At 47.7% G+C, this 14,311-nt stretch overlaps 1 protein-coding gene across 2 annotated transcripts; it reads right to left on the bottom strand.

Annotated features, from left to right (window-relative positions):
• Positions 1-229: 229 nt before the first annotated feature.
• KLF15 (KLF transcription factor 15) lies at positions 230-14,266 on the bottom strand. 2 transcript variants are annotated; one of them, XM_055709319.1, is made up of 3 exons: positions 13,894-14,266; positions 8,440-9,547; positions 230-2,313 (listed from the first exon to the last, which is right to left on the bottom strand). In XM_055709319.1, the coding sequence occupies exons 2-3, from the start codon at positions 9,480-9,482 to the stop codon at positions 2,145-2,147; spliced, it is 1,212 nt and encodes a 403-aa protein (XP_055565294.1). In that variant the 5' UTR covers positions 9,483-9,547; positions 13,894-14,266; the 3' UTR covers positions 230-2,144. The 2 variants fall into 2 exon arrangements, with proteins under 2 accessions (XP_055565294.1, XP_027661595.1); XM_027805794.2 differs by lacking the exon at positions 13,894-14,266 and adding an exon at positions 11,656-12,404.
• Positions 14,267-14,311: the final 45 nt, after the last annotated feature.

Genomic DNA, 14,311 nt, shown 5'->3' on the forward strand with positions numbered 1-14,311 from the left:
AGGGCTCTGGCAAAGGGAGAGCTGAAACATCTCACACCTCCCAAGGACTTTGAGATGAGAAAAACTTCTGAGGGCAACTTCAAATCTGTTGCATCATCTCCCTGTTAGCCAGCATCTGAAAAGTTAAGGTTTGATTCACCTGAAAGGTGAATCAAAATTTCAAGCACTATTGTCCTGATTACAGAGCTTGCTACAAAGAAAATTAATGAATAATAATTTCAAGAAGGGATTTAAAATTTCCATTTTCATTTTATTGTCAAAGTAAATATATTTTTATGAAGAACAAAAGAAAATATACAGAATTGTAACTTATGTACACTGGCTTTATAGGTATTTTTGTTTCCAATTTACACAAATTTGATATGTTATTAAAAGATATTTTATATAGATATGCATCTATGTACAGTTTTATTTACATACATTCATAGGATGTGATATAAACCAGTCAATAGATGATAGTTCATTTATATTAATTTCTAGAGGACAAAAGGAATGCATTTGCTTTAGCTAGACCTGCTGTTCTTGCACAGTGCGGGCTCCTGCTCTGCCTAGCACTAGAATCGCAGTCTCCTATCTCCCATTTTGCCAACAAAAAGACAAACAGATGCCATCTGTGAACGGAAAGGAAATGCAACATCCATTATAAAATCGTTTCTAATTACTGAATTCTATTTTCTTCTAAAAGCTTCTTACAATCACCAGAGTTCAAGAGAAAAACAAAACAAGAAGAAACACAAACAAAATCACTTGCCTGCTACCATCTGATTATTTGAATTCCCTTCTTAGCCACCTACCACACAACTTTGTTTCTTTTGGCTACTGTTCTCACCCATTCGCCCACCCCAGCTGCATGGAGCTCTGACATGGCTGTCAGTAAGGGAGATTAACACTGAAGACCAGCCTTGGACAGAAGATCTCATGGTGCTGTCCCACCAATCCACAGTGCCTCCCACCCCCCCAGGTACAGGTACATCCTACAAGACCCTGCAGGCCAGCAGACAGAGACTTAAGCTCCAACCAGTGAGGCGTTGACTTGCAGCGGATGCTCAGGATGCTCGGTGCTCACCAGGACCACTGAGCACCTCCAGGGCTGGTACTCTGGTTTCTCCCCCAAGATCACACAAGACGGCAGGAGCAGAGACAAGAACAAAGCTCAGCCATTCTCACAAACATCTTCCTGCTGCTTTATATGCTAGACAACAGCTCTTCTACTAAAGACAGTGGATGCTGCAAACCAGTCAAAGGAAAGTAGCGTTTCCTTCGACACATGGGCATCCTTTCACCCCATGGCAGCACAGGACAGGAGAAGCATGCACACAGTACGTGCTCAGCCACACCAAAAGGCTCCACTCCAAGCCATTTCATCCAGCCTGAGCTTCCAGGTTTGCTTGGGATATGCCTTTGCTTAAATATATATATATGTATGTATGAATATATATACATAAATATTTATATATAGCCCTAGCCAAGGAAAAGGTAAATGTGAACCAGAGAAATCAGAGAGGCGCAGAGGTGCATTCCAGCCCTCTCCATGCCTTGCCTCCCCCTGTCCCCAGCTCCCACTGTTCCTCCTCCTATGGCCAGCCCCTACACATCCTTGGCTCAGGCAACCCAAAAACAAAGGAGTTGTTTTCGTTTCAAAAGGAATTTGCTGTTTCCAAACTGGACAAATAGAGCAGCTTAATAAAAACTCACAATGAATGGCCTGTACATGAGCAAAGCCCTCAGGAATGCCAGGGCTATAATTAACTAGCAGCAAGCAACTCTTACATTTTCCTGTGCAGCAGAAAACAGCTAAAAATAAAACACTGTAATTTCCAAAAGAAGCAGCAGCAAAGAAGGGAAAGATAGAAGGAAAGGCAAATAAGATCTTGGGGAGGGGAGGGGAGGTGGGCAGGGAAGAGAATGAAAGAGAAAAAAAAAGAGAGAGACAAAAAGAAAGAAGCACCCCCCTCCCCTGACCCAAAAAGAGCTTCATTCTCAAATAATTTTTAAAGGACATAGGACGCTCGGACATGGTGTTATCAAGTAACAGCATTGACTGTTCTGTGGAGACAAATAAATTATCACTAGAAACATAGTGAGCAAAGTGCTGTCATGGGCGGTCGTAGGATGGCTGGGCGGGAAGGGGAAAGCGGGACCCATCAGTTCATGGAGCGGACGGAGCGGTTGCTTCGTGGGAACCGATGCACCTTGACATGTTTGGACAAGTGGTCGCTTCGAGCAAACTTCTTCTCACAGACGGGACACTGATAGGGTTTCACCCCTGAGTGGGAGCGCCTGTGCCGGGACAGCTCATCTGACCTGGAGAACCTGCAAGACAAGAGAAGACTTTTCAGAGAAACGTTTTCTTACCTTGCCAAGTCTCTCACAGTGGGAAAAAAAGTCCCCTCAGGCCACTGGGACACTCCACTTGTGGCAAAGCCCAAACACACAAACTGAAAGGGACACGCAACGGGGCTAGGCTGGTCCCACCAGCAGCTGGCAGCAGTGATGGAAACACACGATTGTCAACCTCATCCCGTGTCAACTCTGGACTCACAGCAACACATGGAGGCAACGTTTGTACCAACCCTAAACCCAAAAACATGGATACAGATCAACAAAACCAGCACTGCTCTTGATCACCCTCCCAATCCCCTCCAAAGCCTGTCCCACAACTTCCCTCATGCAAATTCAAGCACGGACCCTTCTCAAACAGATAACAACCAATGTCCTGCAGGTGAGGTCTGCTCCAAGCTCCCACTGACACAACCACAATGGACATCCAGTAATTGCAACTAGTTTGACACAGACCCCAGACAACAGCCAGGCATAACTACCCAGAAGCTACATCACTTATCAGATCCCTCTGAAAAATTGGGTTTTGTATGTGGTCCTGCAGGCTAAATAAAGAGCTATTAACATCTCCGTACTAGAGATGCTCAACACGGTAACAGCTGAAATCCTGGTGGGCCCCAGTGGCCATCAGTACGGTTACTTCATGGGTAAACTGAAAACATGATTGAGCCTTTAATTACCAATATTGTCTCCCAGAGTCATTTCAATATAAGCTGTTTCCTACCTTCCATCTCCACAGAAAAATCCTCAAATAGCCCCTGTGAATCCCACAGGCTTTACTGAACTCAAATAAGCTAATCCTTTGGTCTTAACAGCAGGGCTGGCTCTATTTCCAGCTTGGATGTGACTGGGAGTCACAGGGTTAATTAATAATGTCACGCTAAAACAGCCCTGTCCAGATGGGTACAAAAAATTTGCTGCCTGACAAAGGGCAATTAAGTGTTTTGTTGCCAGAGCAGTAACAAAGAGTGGCATAGAAGGAGAGCTTGCAAGAAATGGTATCAGCTGTTTATTTACAATAAATAAATGAAGTCATGGGCACTAGCTGAATAAATGGGGGAAAGAACATGTAGGAAAATGTGCCCTTCTGGAGCAAAATATCACATCACCAAAGAGTGAATACGCTATTTTTATGAAAGGGGGAAAACAGGACTGCTGGGCTTCTATGAATAAGGCCTTCATGCAAGAAAAATAAGTTTCCACATAAAGGTTTTAATTAGCTCTGATCTACCGCTGCCAGTTGAAGAACAGGACACAGGCACTGGGAAAACTGGGAATGGTTTCTTCAGTTCCCACAGCTCTTCAGTCCAATGATGCTACCCAGAGAGCATTCAGCCAGCACAAAGCAGATGCAGACACTCACTGCTGGTAAGATACAGTGTGGACACATCTCTCCCAGGGGCATTTCTAGGACAGATTCCTTCACCCATTCTCTTGCTTTTCTCCCTTTCCTTGCTTTGGTGAGAGTCACATTGACCATTAAGACCAATGGCAGGTGCCCTAATGGAGCCATCAACCTGTTCCTTGTCTGGCATGCATCTTCTTCAAGGTTTCTCTTCACCCCTAGTACCTGCACATTGGCTTTCTTTAGCACCCCTGCTCCTTCCAGCCACAGCTTCCCAAAACCATAGTCTAGAGCTGGGAGCAGCAGGGCCAGGGATTTCTCCCCAGTCCTTAGCAGTGAGCTAGTCGCAGTGCTGCATCCCTGGAGGGATGCTCTTGTAGAGCAATGGATGAGTGGGCCTAAGCATCTTTCTGGAGAGGGCAGGATGTTGTCTGTGCAGACTGCCTCAGCGGGACTCAGTGCTGGACAAGGAACAGACCTGTTGCCAGTGGTGGCAACCACATCCAGCAAAACGAGGGAGCGAAGAGGGAAAAGCACCTCCGCAAAGAGCCATCTTCTCATATACAGGCTTATCACCCAAAGGAGTAAAACCAGATGTGGCCAGGTTGCCTTGTCCCATGTCCTTGGCCAGTAAAGTCACCATCTGCAGCAGAAGCGCAGCAGCACACGGCTAATCCTGCGCAAGAGCTCCACAAGTGCATTTTGATGGGAATTGCATGGATGATGAGGGAAAAAGAGGTACATGTCAGGACTAAGCAGCTCCACTCATACCCTGGGAGCTCGGATGAGTTCATCCAACAAAAATACACTCTGCCTCATAACTATGTCCTTAGCTGAAGAGGCAGGAATGTTGCAATACTGTTCCCCAGCAGTCACAGAAAGCTCGGCTTACAGAGCCTACAGAAATAAACCTTGAGCTGTCATGTTTACAAAAAAACAACGCAAAAAGGGACAAGGAAGCCAGGAGGATCTGGTGGTCTGGCTCTACAGTGAAATGAGAGTTGCAGCACGTTCTGGCACTGATACCACCCCACGAAAACATCAAATAATCCCCAGTGGAATGCCAAATTCAAAAGAAAAACGGTACCCCCAAGGAACGCCTCACCATCCCAAGTCACTGCCATTTCCAGGAGGATTCCTCCTTCAGAAAAGAAAGGTGGAAGGATCTGGGCAATCCCACAGCAACTAGAAGAGTCTCCTTCATCCTTCTATCTGGTGGGACCCCAAAGGACCTGTAATTCCACCTCCTTTGAAGGTAAATCATAGAGCTCCCTGATAATAGGATGTGTCCTGTGTCTCCCGGCCATGCAAGGACATTGCTATGTGGCTCAGAAAGGTCATTAGCTTCAGCCTGGTACTCCATGGTCCCTACCAAGGCCACCAGTCATTGAGACTAACTCAGGCTGTACTTCTCTGCAGTGGACAGGAGGCTCTGGACCCATCCTGCCCATCCCCAAAGCTCTGCTCCGGTAAGCCAGCACACCTCCTGCACATCTGCAAACCCCTTTGCACAGCACCAGCAAAAAAGGCCAAGGCGAGACACCTGCCCTGACCTGTCCCACACATGGTCCTCCCCACACTCACTCAGTCCCATACACGCTCCTGGCCACGCTCATTACAAGCCTTTAAACCCTCCCTGCCAAACCAGGCAGAGCTCGTATTGCATGCTGTCACCTGCAGAGCCAGCTGCAAGGAAAAACCTCCTGCCAGAAGATGTGGCAGGGCATTTAAACACGATTGCCTAATCCCCCAGGCCCTACAACAACTGCAGCTTTGTACGCTGCTGCACCAGGGGAGGGAAAGCAAGAGCCGCTGCTCCATGCCATAGCACAGCTGCTGGGGACTGGCCCATGCTGCAACTCAGCTTTGGTCAGGGCTGTCCCAGCAGCAGCACTAAGCAGGGGCTGCGGTGTTCCAGAGGTATAAACTGGCATGACACGGATCAGCGCATTGACCGGTACAGCGGGCTATGGAACGCAACGGGTCACCAGCCATTTATGAATGCCTCTCTGCAGCCTGCTGAAAACAGCTCTTGCCCCCGGCCAAGGAAGGACACAAGCAAACAGGGTTCAGCCTTCTCCACGGAGGTGCCTGGGGCTCTCCAGCTGTCCTAGGGGCTTGGCAAAAGGGTTTGCCGCGTGCACACCCTTACCTTGATGCATTTAAAGCAAGCAACTTCACCATAGCAGGGCTGGCCAGAGGGCTGGGAAAGCTTTAACCCCCCACAGCTCAGCCACCTTGTGCTAGGCAACACTTTGTTTTTGAAATCACTATCTTCAGCGAGGTCTGATCTTGAGTGTCTTTGGTGAAAAAATAAATATGCAAGCGCCAGAATGCAGGGAAAGGAGGAGGAAAGCAGAACCCAGCAGTGTTTTAGTGCTTAAATTCATCTGAGGTTATATAAAACTGGGAGCAAACAGAGAGTCCAGATGCATTTGACTTAAGTCATGTGAGACCACAGCTCTTGCTGAACTTCTGGAAAAAGTAAACATGCTTTACTGATGAAAGGGGACTGAGCAATTCAGCGCTCAACTGGGTCTGGCCTTTGATGTGGGAGCAGCACGTAGGGGATGGGATGTGCAGCAATTTCAGCCCAGTGCTATGGACTGTCGTAAGCACAGGGAGCAGCTCCGTAAGCGCTGCCTCTCCTGCTGGCTATAAACCTGCCCCCTTGGAGCAGGGCCCTTCCAAAGTTTGGGGTGTTGGCGTTTGGGGTACCAGCCTGGGCTGGGAAATGCACAAGACACACTGCAAGAGAGTTTCAAAAGCCCTTCCAGCAGCTGTTTGTGGACAAGACAACACAGTCATCGTAGCTAAGGGGATTAATTTCTCATCCCTGTTGGGCTCCTCATCATTAAAATGTTGTGGCTGGCTGAGAGTGAAAGTTCAGTGTGCTCCTGGTTGTGGAATCTGCACTTCTCTTGGCCCACCTTACACCTGCATCCTGCTTTTGATCCACACCATTCACTGTAACGCTGAGAAAAAGGCAGGCACCCTGGTGTAAATTAAATCTCCATCCCTTACCACTCAATATTTTTCCAAATGTTCCCCTTGGTTTTGCAGCCAGGGAAACACCAGCTCTGTAATAAGGCAGAGCTGGAGAACGTCACGCACAGGCAACCCTTCAGGCTCCTGCTCTCGAGCCACAAAAGTCACTGGGAGTGTTGGTGCAAGTCTCAGCGCGGATCAGACAAACCTGCACATGCCACGTGCATTTGTCACAAAAATGAGAGTTTTGCTCACATCCCAGCGCAAGGAAAGCCAACACGACACCCACAGGCACATTCACTGGCAGGAGGCACATCTGCTGCCTGCACACACATACTCCTGCAACCAAACGAAAGGGAGCAAGTGCCTCCACCACAGGTCAGGAGCAAACCAGCAAGCAGCTTACGGGACCGGTCAGCCAGATAACATGGCTTTCATTTCAGCGCATCCTGCGCAGCAAGCCACTGAGCCCGGCTCATGAGAAGTGCCACCAGTACACAAGGAAAGAAAATCACCACCAGTTTGTCAAGCCACCAGAAACTGAAATGGGAAAGAAAACTACCGAAGAAATTAATAGTATTGATCTGCTCATTCATTCCAAGAAGCAAACTCCCAACTGGACCAGTTGGGGAGTAGAGGATTCAGCCTCGTTCTGACCTTTTCTCTCAAGCCAATCCATCCATCTCTAACTGCTGCATGTCTCACATGCTTGCATTTTTACACAACCCTCTCCTGTTACTTTTTACCTCATCTGTTCCCCATGGTCACAACCCATGTCCTCATTAGACACTGCTTGCTGAAGCTCTGCAGGATATTCTTTGAAAGAAATCTGCTTTAATTTAATACAAGGGAGTTAAAGTTTTGTTTTCTGCCATCGTAATAGTTTGTGGTGCAGGCAGGCAGGCAAGTAATGAAGCTAACTGGAAAGAGAGAAGGCGGCTTCCACTGAAGTTTCCTTAAAATAAGAAGTTGATGTTTTTAACAAAGTATTTTCAACTAGCATTGACAATTAAAAAAAATGTAAAAAAAAATAAATCAAGAGATACCCTCTGCAAAATATTTTGCTCAATCAGACCTGCAACCTTTCATTCAAGCAACACTTAACTCCACCTCAGCCTTCTGGTTATGTTGTTACATCTGACAGCTTTTTGCAGCTCCGAGTGGCACCCACGCATTTTTCTGAATCAACGCAGAGAATAAAACCCAGAGTCTGCTGGAGTGTCACTGCCAGCATTCCCAGAAGGAGTGGGATGGAGCACATTTTTACAAAACTGCACAGAATACTGCTTTTAACCACACTCACTTATCACAGCCCTTCCGTGATCGCATTTAGCCCCGTGCAGACGGAGCCACATGCAGCAGTTCTGCCCTAAACCGCCCAGTTCACTTACAGCCCTCAGCCACTACCAGCGGCAGCTGGTGTGTTGCAACCAAACCAATGTGAACGCAAGGTACTGCCTGCAGTAACAAGCTTAATCTGACCCTCTTGGAATGAAATACAAATTACAATGGACTACTTTTATTATATTTTTTTTTAAGGCGCTAAAACAGCTGATGCCAGCAGGTGATGCTCTGCTATTTCATTTATCAAAGCCCCTGGATTACATAACAGGAAGAAAAAGGTCTTAATTCTCAAACCAACCAAACAAGCTTTGGAAACAGAAACAGTTTCTAAATCAGAGTGCAAACCTACTTGCTCGGCAAGTTAGGTCAAGTGACCAAAAAAGGGGAAAGGGGATTGGGCAGTGCTGCACCCCAATACTAACCTCCATCCGCAACCCGGCCACGTGCATGCAAAAGGCTTTTCTCCTGTATGCCTCCTCAGGTGGGCTTTCAAATGGCTGCTTTTTGTGTACATCTTGGTACAACCAGGAAAAGAACACTTGTGCATTTTAATGAGTTCTGCCGCAGGGTTCTTTTGAAATTTCTGACCCATGATGATTCCCGTCTGACCCTGGATCATGCCTCCTGGCCCAATTGGCTTGGCAGCGATGGGGACGGGAGCAATGCGGACAAATTTAGAGGACAAGTTCAAATTGGATGACTGAACTATCTGAGGCACAAGGGCAAATGTCTGTCCTTGGATGTTGACTAGCAGCTGTGCAATTTTAATGTTCTCTTGTGCTGGTCCTTGGGAACTGGGGCTCGTGTTGGACTCCTGTTTGACCTGTACAGGCTGAATCTGAAGCATAACTGGTATCCCATTCTCCAGGGCCATTCCTCCATTTGAAGCTTGGCCACCTTCCGTTGAGCTGTTCAACTGTTCATTTTTACTCTCTTTTAAAGTAGCACTGGGTAACATATGGTCCTTTTGCTGTAGTGAAGCAACAGAAACTTGGCTGCAAGCTCTCAAGTCCTTGGTCTCGCTTTTAGGTCTTTCTTTGAGCTCCAACTCCATGTTCTCCTCCAGAAACTCCTCAATTTCCTCAAGTGTGGGCTGAAATGGTCCTGAGTCTTCCATATCCACAGCAAACTCAGGCAACCTAAAGTACTCCTCTTTCACTATCGGCTGAAGTCTCCTTTTGTCCCACCATGACGCAGAGGTGTTCCCCAAAGATGCCTGGGACAATAAGTAATCTAAGATGCTGTCTTGACTTTCTGCGCTGGATGTGCTTCCATAGCTGGAGCTGAGAACCTGGGAGTCAGGGCTGGAACAAGAACAAAAGCTGGACGAGTCACTGTCATCTTCCGACAGGGGAGAGGGCAGCATTTGGTAGGACCTCAGCCCTGCTGTCATGTCCCCAAAGTACCCAAGAGAAGATCTGGTAGATGAAAAGGATTCATCAGTAGGCAGCAAGTGATCCACCATTCCTGGGCGATCTCTTAGGGGTATCCCAACAGCATATACCAGGCGGCGAAAGTTCAGGTGATAGCCTGAGTGTAGGAAAACAAAACAACAACAGTCAGAAGTTGGTTTAATCATTTATCTCCATGAACTAAAGCTCGTAAAGCCCTCTAGCTCACAGGAAAGTCCAAAGCTTCCCGTCTCGCTTAGCACACATGCTGCTACACGCTTTGATATGTCTGTACCACCCCCTAAGGACTGTCAGGGCTGAAGCATTTTGCAGGATTGCACCATGTATTTGCAGAAGAATTCTTTCAGAAATCACTTCCCAACTGTGCGGGCTCTAGATTTACAGCTCCCTTCCAGAATATTACTGGCAAGAGAAAATAAATTATGGGCTTTCACCTAACAGTGAAACCTAGAGCCAAAGAAGAGAATGGAGAGAAAAAATGAAGTGTTGAAACTTCTACCACCAAAAAACCCCACAAATAAAAAAAGCAGTTTATTGTTGGTGGCCATAAAATGCAAACCTTTTCCTTATCTTGTAGCTTTCCACAACCTTATTTTTAACTTCCTCAGCTCCACAAATACAGGCTAATCAGCATAATACAAGGATCAATCTATCAGGAGCCAAAAATATTTACTGTGCTTCAGCATTTACTAGGTGGATTTTCCCCTCCAGATGTAATGAATCTGTGCCAGTGTCATCATCACCTGCACTGCCCTTAATAAGGCTGGCTCTGCACTGAGCTAATTACCATGTCCTGGCAAGCCAGCTGGTGGCGGGGTTCACCTCACCACTCTGTACTCCTCTCTGGGTACAGAGGTCGAGGTAAACTGAACCTCACACCAGCTGCTAAACTGGGAGGGCTTGTACGGACCCCCTGGCATCCCAATCTGCCATGACCTACGGTGGGCAGCCACACTCCCCCGGTTTCCCCCACACACGTTGAGGCCGTGACCAGGTAGCATCCCGCAAGCCCTCACTCATGTGAGCCGTGATCCCGCTACAACCCCACAGAGGCACAGGGGCAAAACCCATCCTTCCCAGCGCTGCCCACCACAATGCTCTCTGACAGCAGCGACTGTCCTGTGCTTTCCCAGTCTGGAAGCCAACCAGACTTCCTAGAAAGGTTTCTGGGGAGGGGAAGGCAGGAGGGGGCATCTGTGTATTTGTTTTCTTTTTTCCTCGCTCCCAGAGGCAAAAAAAAAAAAAAAAAAAAAAAATTGCTTACAGATGGAGACTATGCCTCTTACAGAGCAAATGCAGAGACCTCCGGATGGAGCAAACACTGGCCCTCAGTCATTCGCTCAAGGTGACTGATTGAAAACAGAGCTGTATATGTGCATAATAAAACAACTCTTTCTGTGGAAGGTATGTGGACTGCAGAGATAGAAGTCATTTGATCAGCCTATGAGGTTTTGTGTGTGTGTGAATTAGGAGGCATGTGACCCAGCGCGAAGGAAATGCCAGTCAATCTTGTTACACGCTGTCATTTTCCACAGGCTCTGCCGCTGCGCTTTGGACGCTTTGCCATGAATAGTCAATAGCTCCCAGTTTTGTGCAAGGAAGGGGATGGCTGTTACTGCTATTGCAGGGCATCCTTGCTGCCTGATCTCCAAAATTTGCCCTGTCTTTGCCTTCTCTAGAGAAGAATCAAAAGGCATCTCCGTGCTCAGTGCTGCAGTGAACGCAGAGAGAGGTATTTTGCACAACACCCTTAAAGCGCTCCATCCCGTTGGCAGCATCTATTAATATTTCACAGGAAACAGGGGGAGGAAAAACAGTATTTCTTAAAGATACAGCTTCCTCCTTCATACGCACATGGAGGAAGTAGGGGCAGGTTGAAAGAAAGACTCAAAAGTGAGATTGCACATTTTCCTGGTATGCACGGCCCCGTCAGTCAGCTATGCCTCCGAACCCAATAATGAAATACCCACATGTGCCAAACGCGAGGAAGTTCAAACAGAGGTTAGTGGCTCTGTTTTGTGACCTTAGCCTATAATCATTTCTCTACAGTAAGAGTGAAGAGTCAGAAGAGCTGAACTATTTCTAACACACAGGACTTTTGGTTTTTTTAAATCTCTGTGTTGACAGAAAGTTACTTGAGCAGAAGTGCCGGAGCTGAGCTATTCCCAGTTTTGAAACACAAAAAAACTTCCGAGAAGTTTGTATTGGCTTCCAGTAAGAGTTCACCCAAGCAGCTTGCTTCTCTCTTGCATCAAGAACTGGTGACTGCCTTGTGAAATGCGGGGCAGAAAGGAGGACTTGCCCTCAGACAGTGTCTGATCCTCCCTCCTATGTCTGCATTGTTCCAACATGAACTCCTGGAGAATGGTGCTGTGAGTGAAATCTGGACTGCAACGCGTTTCTTTCCTAAGAAAAGCTGGCGTGCTCTGCGTGCAGGGAAAAAGCGTGCAGAGAAAAAGTGTGCACCAAAAGCAGTTGGTAAAGTTCTTTTTTTAAAAAAAAAAAAAAGTTCGATTTCTATAAATGCGTATGACAACTAGGATGCCACATATCAAAGCATCCATATATTTTACTGGGAACAGAAGTAAACCCTAAGTTGAATAAGGGCTTAAAGGAGGGCAAGGGGCAGGGAGGAGGATCAACAAGCCCTTGCAACTGCTGTGAGCAAGATACCTCCGCAGAAAGCAGCCAGCACGCTTATTTCCCCGTCTCTTTTGACAGGGAGCAATGTCACTCTGTGTAACCGGAGTAATTTTAAGAAGAGAGGGCACTGTCAGCGGCAAATAGATCCAGGCACATTATGGGCCAGATCCACTTTCCGCGCACTCTCAAAACTTGCAGAACAGCCAAGAAGATTCTGGGGAATGCCTGGAATGCAGCATCGGGCCCAGGCTATATTTTATCCTAAAGGCCAGACTAACAACCAAAAGACTTTCATCCCGACTTTGCCTGAAGACACAGCCAAAACCAGAAGATTAAAAAACAAAAACAAAAAAAAAAAAAAACCAGCCAGGGCTGTGCAAGCTATTAAAACTAACGATGCTGTTTACATAAAGCACTTTCATCTCCAGGAGCCTTGAAAACACGTTAGATATGTGAGCGGAGCTGAGCACCAGCCGCTTCTGGAGTGAAATCCAGCAGCTGCCACCAGCCCACGGCAGCACGATGGGCTCTGACTTTTAAGAGTTCCCTGGGTTGTTATGATGTCCTTTCTAGCAGAAACATGTTGTTTTGTTTTCAACCTGTCCTTCTCATCACTAGCAAAAAAAAAAAAAAAAAAAAAGGACAAAAAACCCCAAACAAACCCAACTCCAAAACAGGGGGCATATTCTGACTCTGAATAATGTTCTAATGTTCAAATGTTCAGTCCTGGGAACCTGCTGAAAGGCCGGGACATACCTCCCAGCCTGTCATTTCTGGATGGCCAGCCCAGGACAACTAATCCCAGGGCACTATATGGGCTCAGATACGCCGACAGTCATTTCCTATGTATACTGCTATAGCTTTTTCTAGTTTACGACTAATCTCTTTAGGGTTTTCTCTTGTTCCCTAGAAGATTTTAAACCTGTTCAGGCTGACTCCTGCTCCACAGACAGAGCCATAAACCAGGCAGTGGATCAGGCCCAGCATTTCGAAGAAATTAAAAAGCCTAAAAATAATAATAATAATAATAGAAAGAAGCCAAGAGTCAGGAGGAAAGCCATTTGCTCTTATCCCTTCTGCAAGGTGGCTCCGCTGCTCCTGGGACACGGAGGGGGAACAGGGGCTGGGGGGAGCGTTTAGGGTCTCTTCGTTGTTTCCTTCCAAACCCACCGCCTCCGGGAAGCTGCGGAAACGTTCCCAAAGCCTTGTTTTCTGGAAACTGCTCCCCTCCACCCCCAAACTTTGGCTTTCACAAAAGGCAGCCCTTTATCTGCAGCGCTTGCGTCCACCCCCCCGGCAGCAAATTGCCCCCAAATAACGGGGGGGGGGGGGGGGGGGGGGGAGGGGCGGCAATTCCCACCCCAGCACAAGCACAACCAGGTTTCCACGGCTGCAAAGCATTTGCTTGTTTCTTTTTTGGTTTGTGGATTGTTGTGTTTTTTGCCATTTTGTGGTTTTGAAAATTATTAATTTTTTTAATTGTTTTCCTGCTCCCTCCATCCCTTTTCAGGGGGGTTTGGGGGCCTGAGCTCCCCCTGGCCGCCCCCCAGCGTGGTCCCCTGGTCGAGATGACCGGGAGTAACAATTCCCCCCCCCCCCCCCCAGCCTGTCACACCATGGCACGGCACAGCTCCAGCCTGGACACAGCCCCCCGGCCCTGCACCCCCCCGCTGCACCGCCGGGGGGGTGTGGGGGGGTTTAACCTCCCCCCTTGGTGTCCCAGGAGCAGCGGCACAGCCACCAGCAGCCTCCCCCCGGGTACCGGCACCGGGGCACCGCCGGCGGGACGCGCAAACCCCCGCGCCCCACGCACCCCCTTACCTGAACAAGCCGGGGAGGGGGGAGAAAAATGCCAAGAACGGTCTGAAGAGTGCGAAAACAACACTGAAAATGAAAATATATATATATATATATATATAAAAACCCAACAAGACGATACAACAAAAATAAGAATAAAAAGCAAAAATAATTACAGAAATTTAAAAAACAAATAAAACCGCAAAATTAAAAAAAAAAAAAAACAAAAAAAACAAAAAAAAAAAAAACAAAAACAAACCAAACAACAAAACGCAGAACCCCCACGACGGCCAGAAGCAGCCCCGGCGGCAGCAGGGAGCGCGGCGCGGCGGGCGCAGCTCCCCCGGGAGGCGGTCGGGCTGCGGAGCGGCCCCGCTCCCGTAGTACTATATCCCCCTCACATGACGGGCGCCCGGCGGCGGCGGGGGAGGCCGGGGAGAGG

This window comes from Falco cherrug, chromosome 4, assembly GCF_023634085.1.
Source record: "Falco cherrug isolate bFalChe1 chromosome 4, bFalChe1.pri, whole genome shotgun sequence".
NCBI classification, from domain to species: domain Eukaryota; kingdom Metazoa; phylum Chordata; class Aves; order Falconiformes; family Falconidae; genus Falco; species Falco cherrug.

Excerpts from the sequence above, each read along its gene's own strand:
- KLF15 (XM_055709319.1), bottom strand. The coding sequence starts at position 9,482 with ATGGTGGATCACTTGCTGCCTACTGATGAATCCTTTTCATCTACCAGA. Across the intron at positions 2,314-8,439 it reads TGGCCGGGTTGCGGATGGAG|GTTCTCCAGGTCAGATGAGC; the intron begins GTTAGTATTGGG and ends CTTGTCTTGCAG.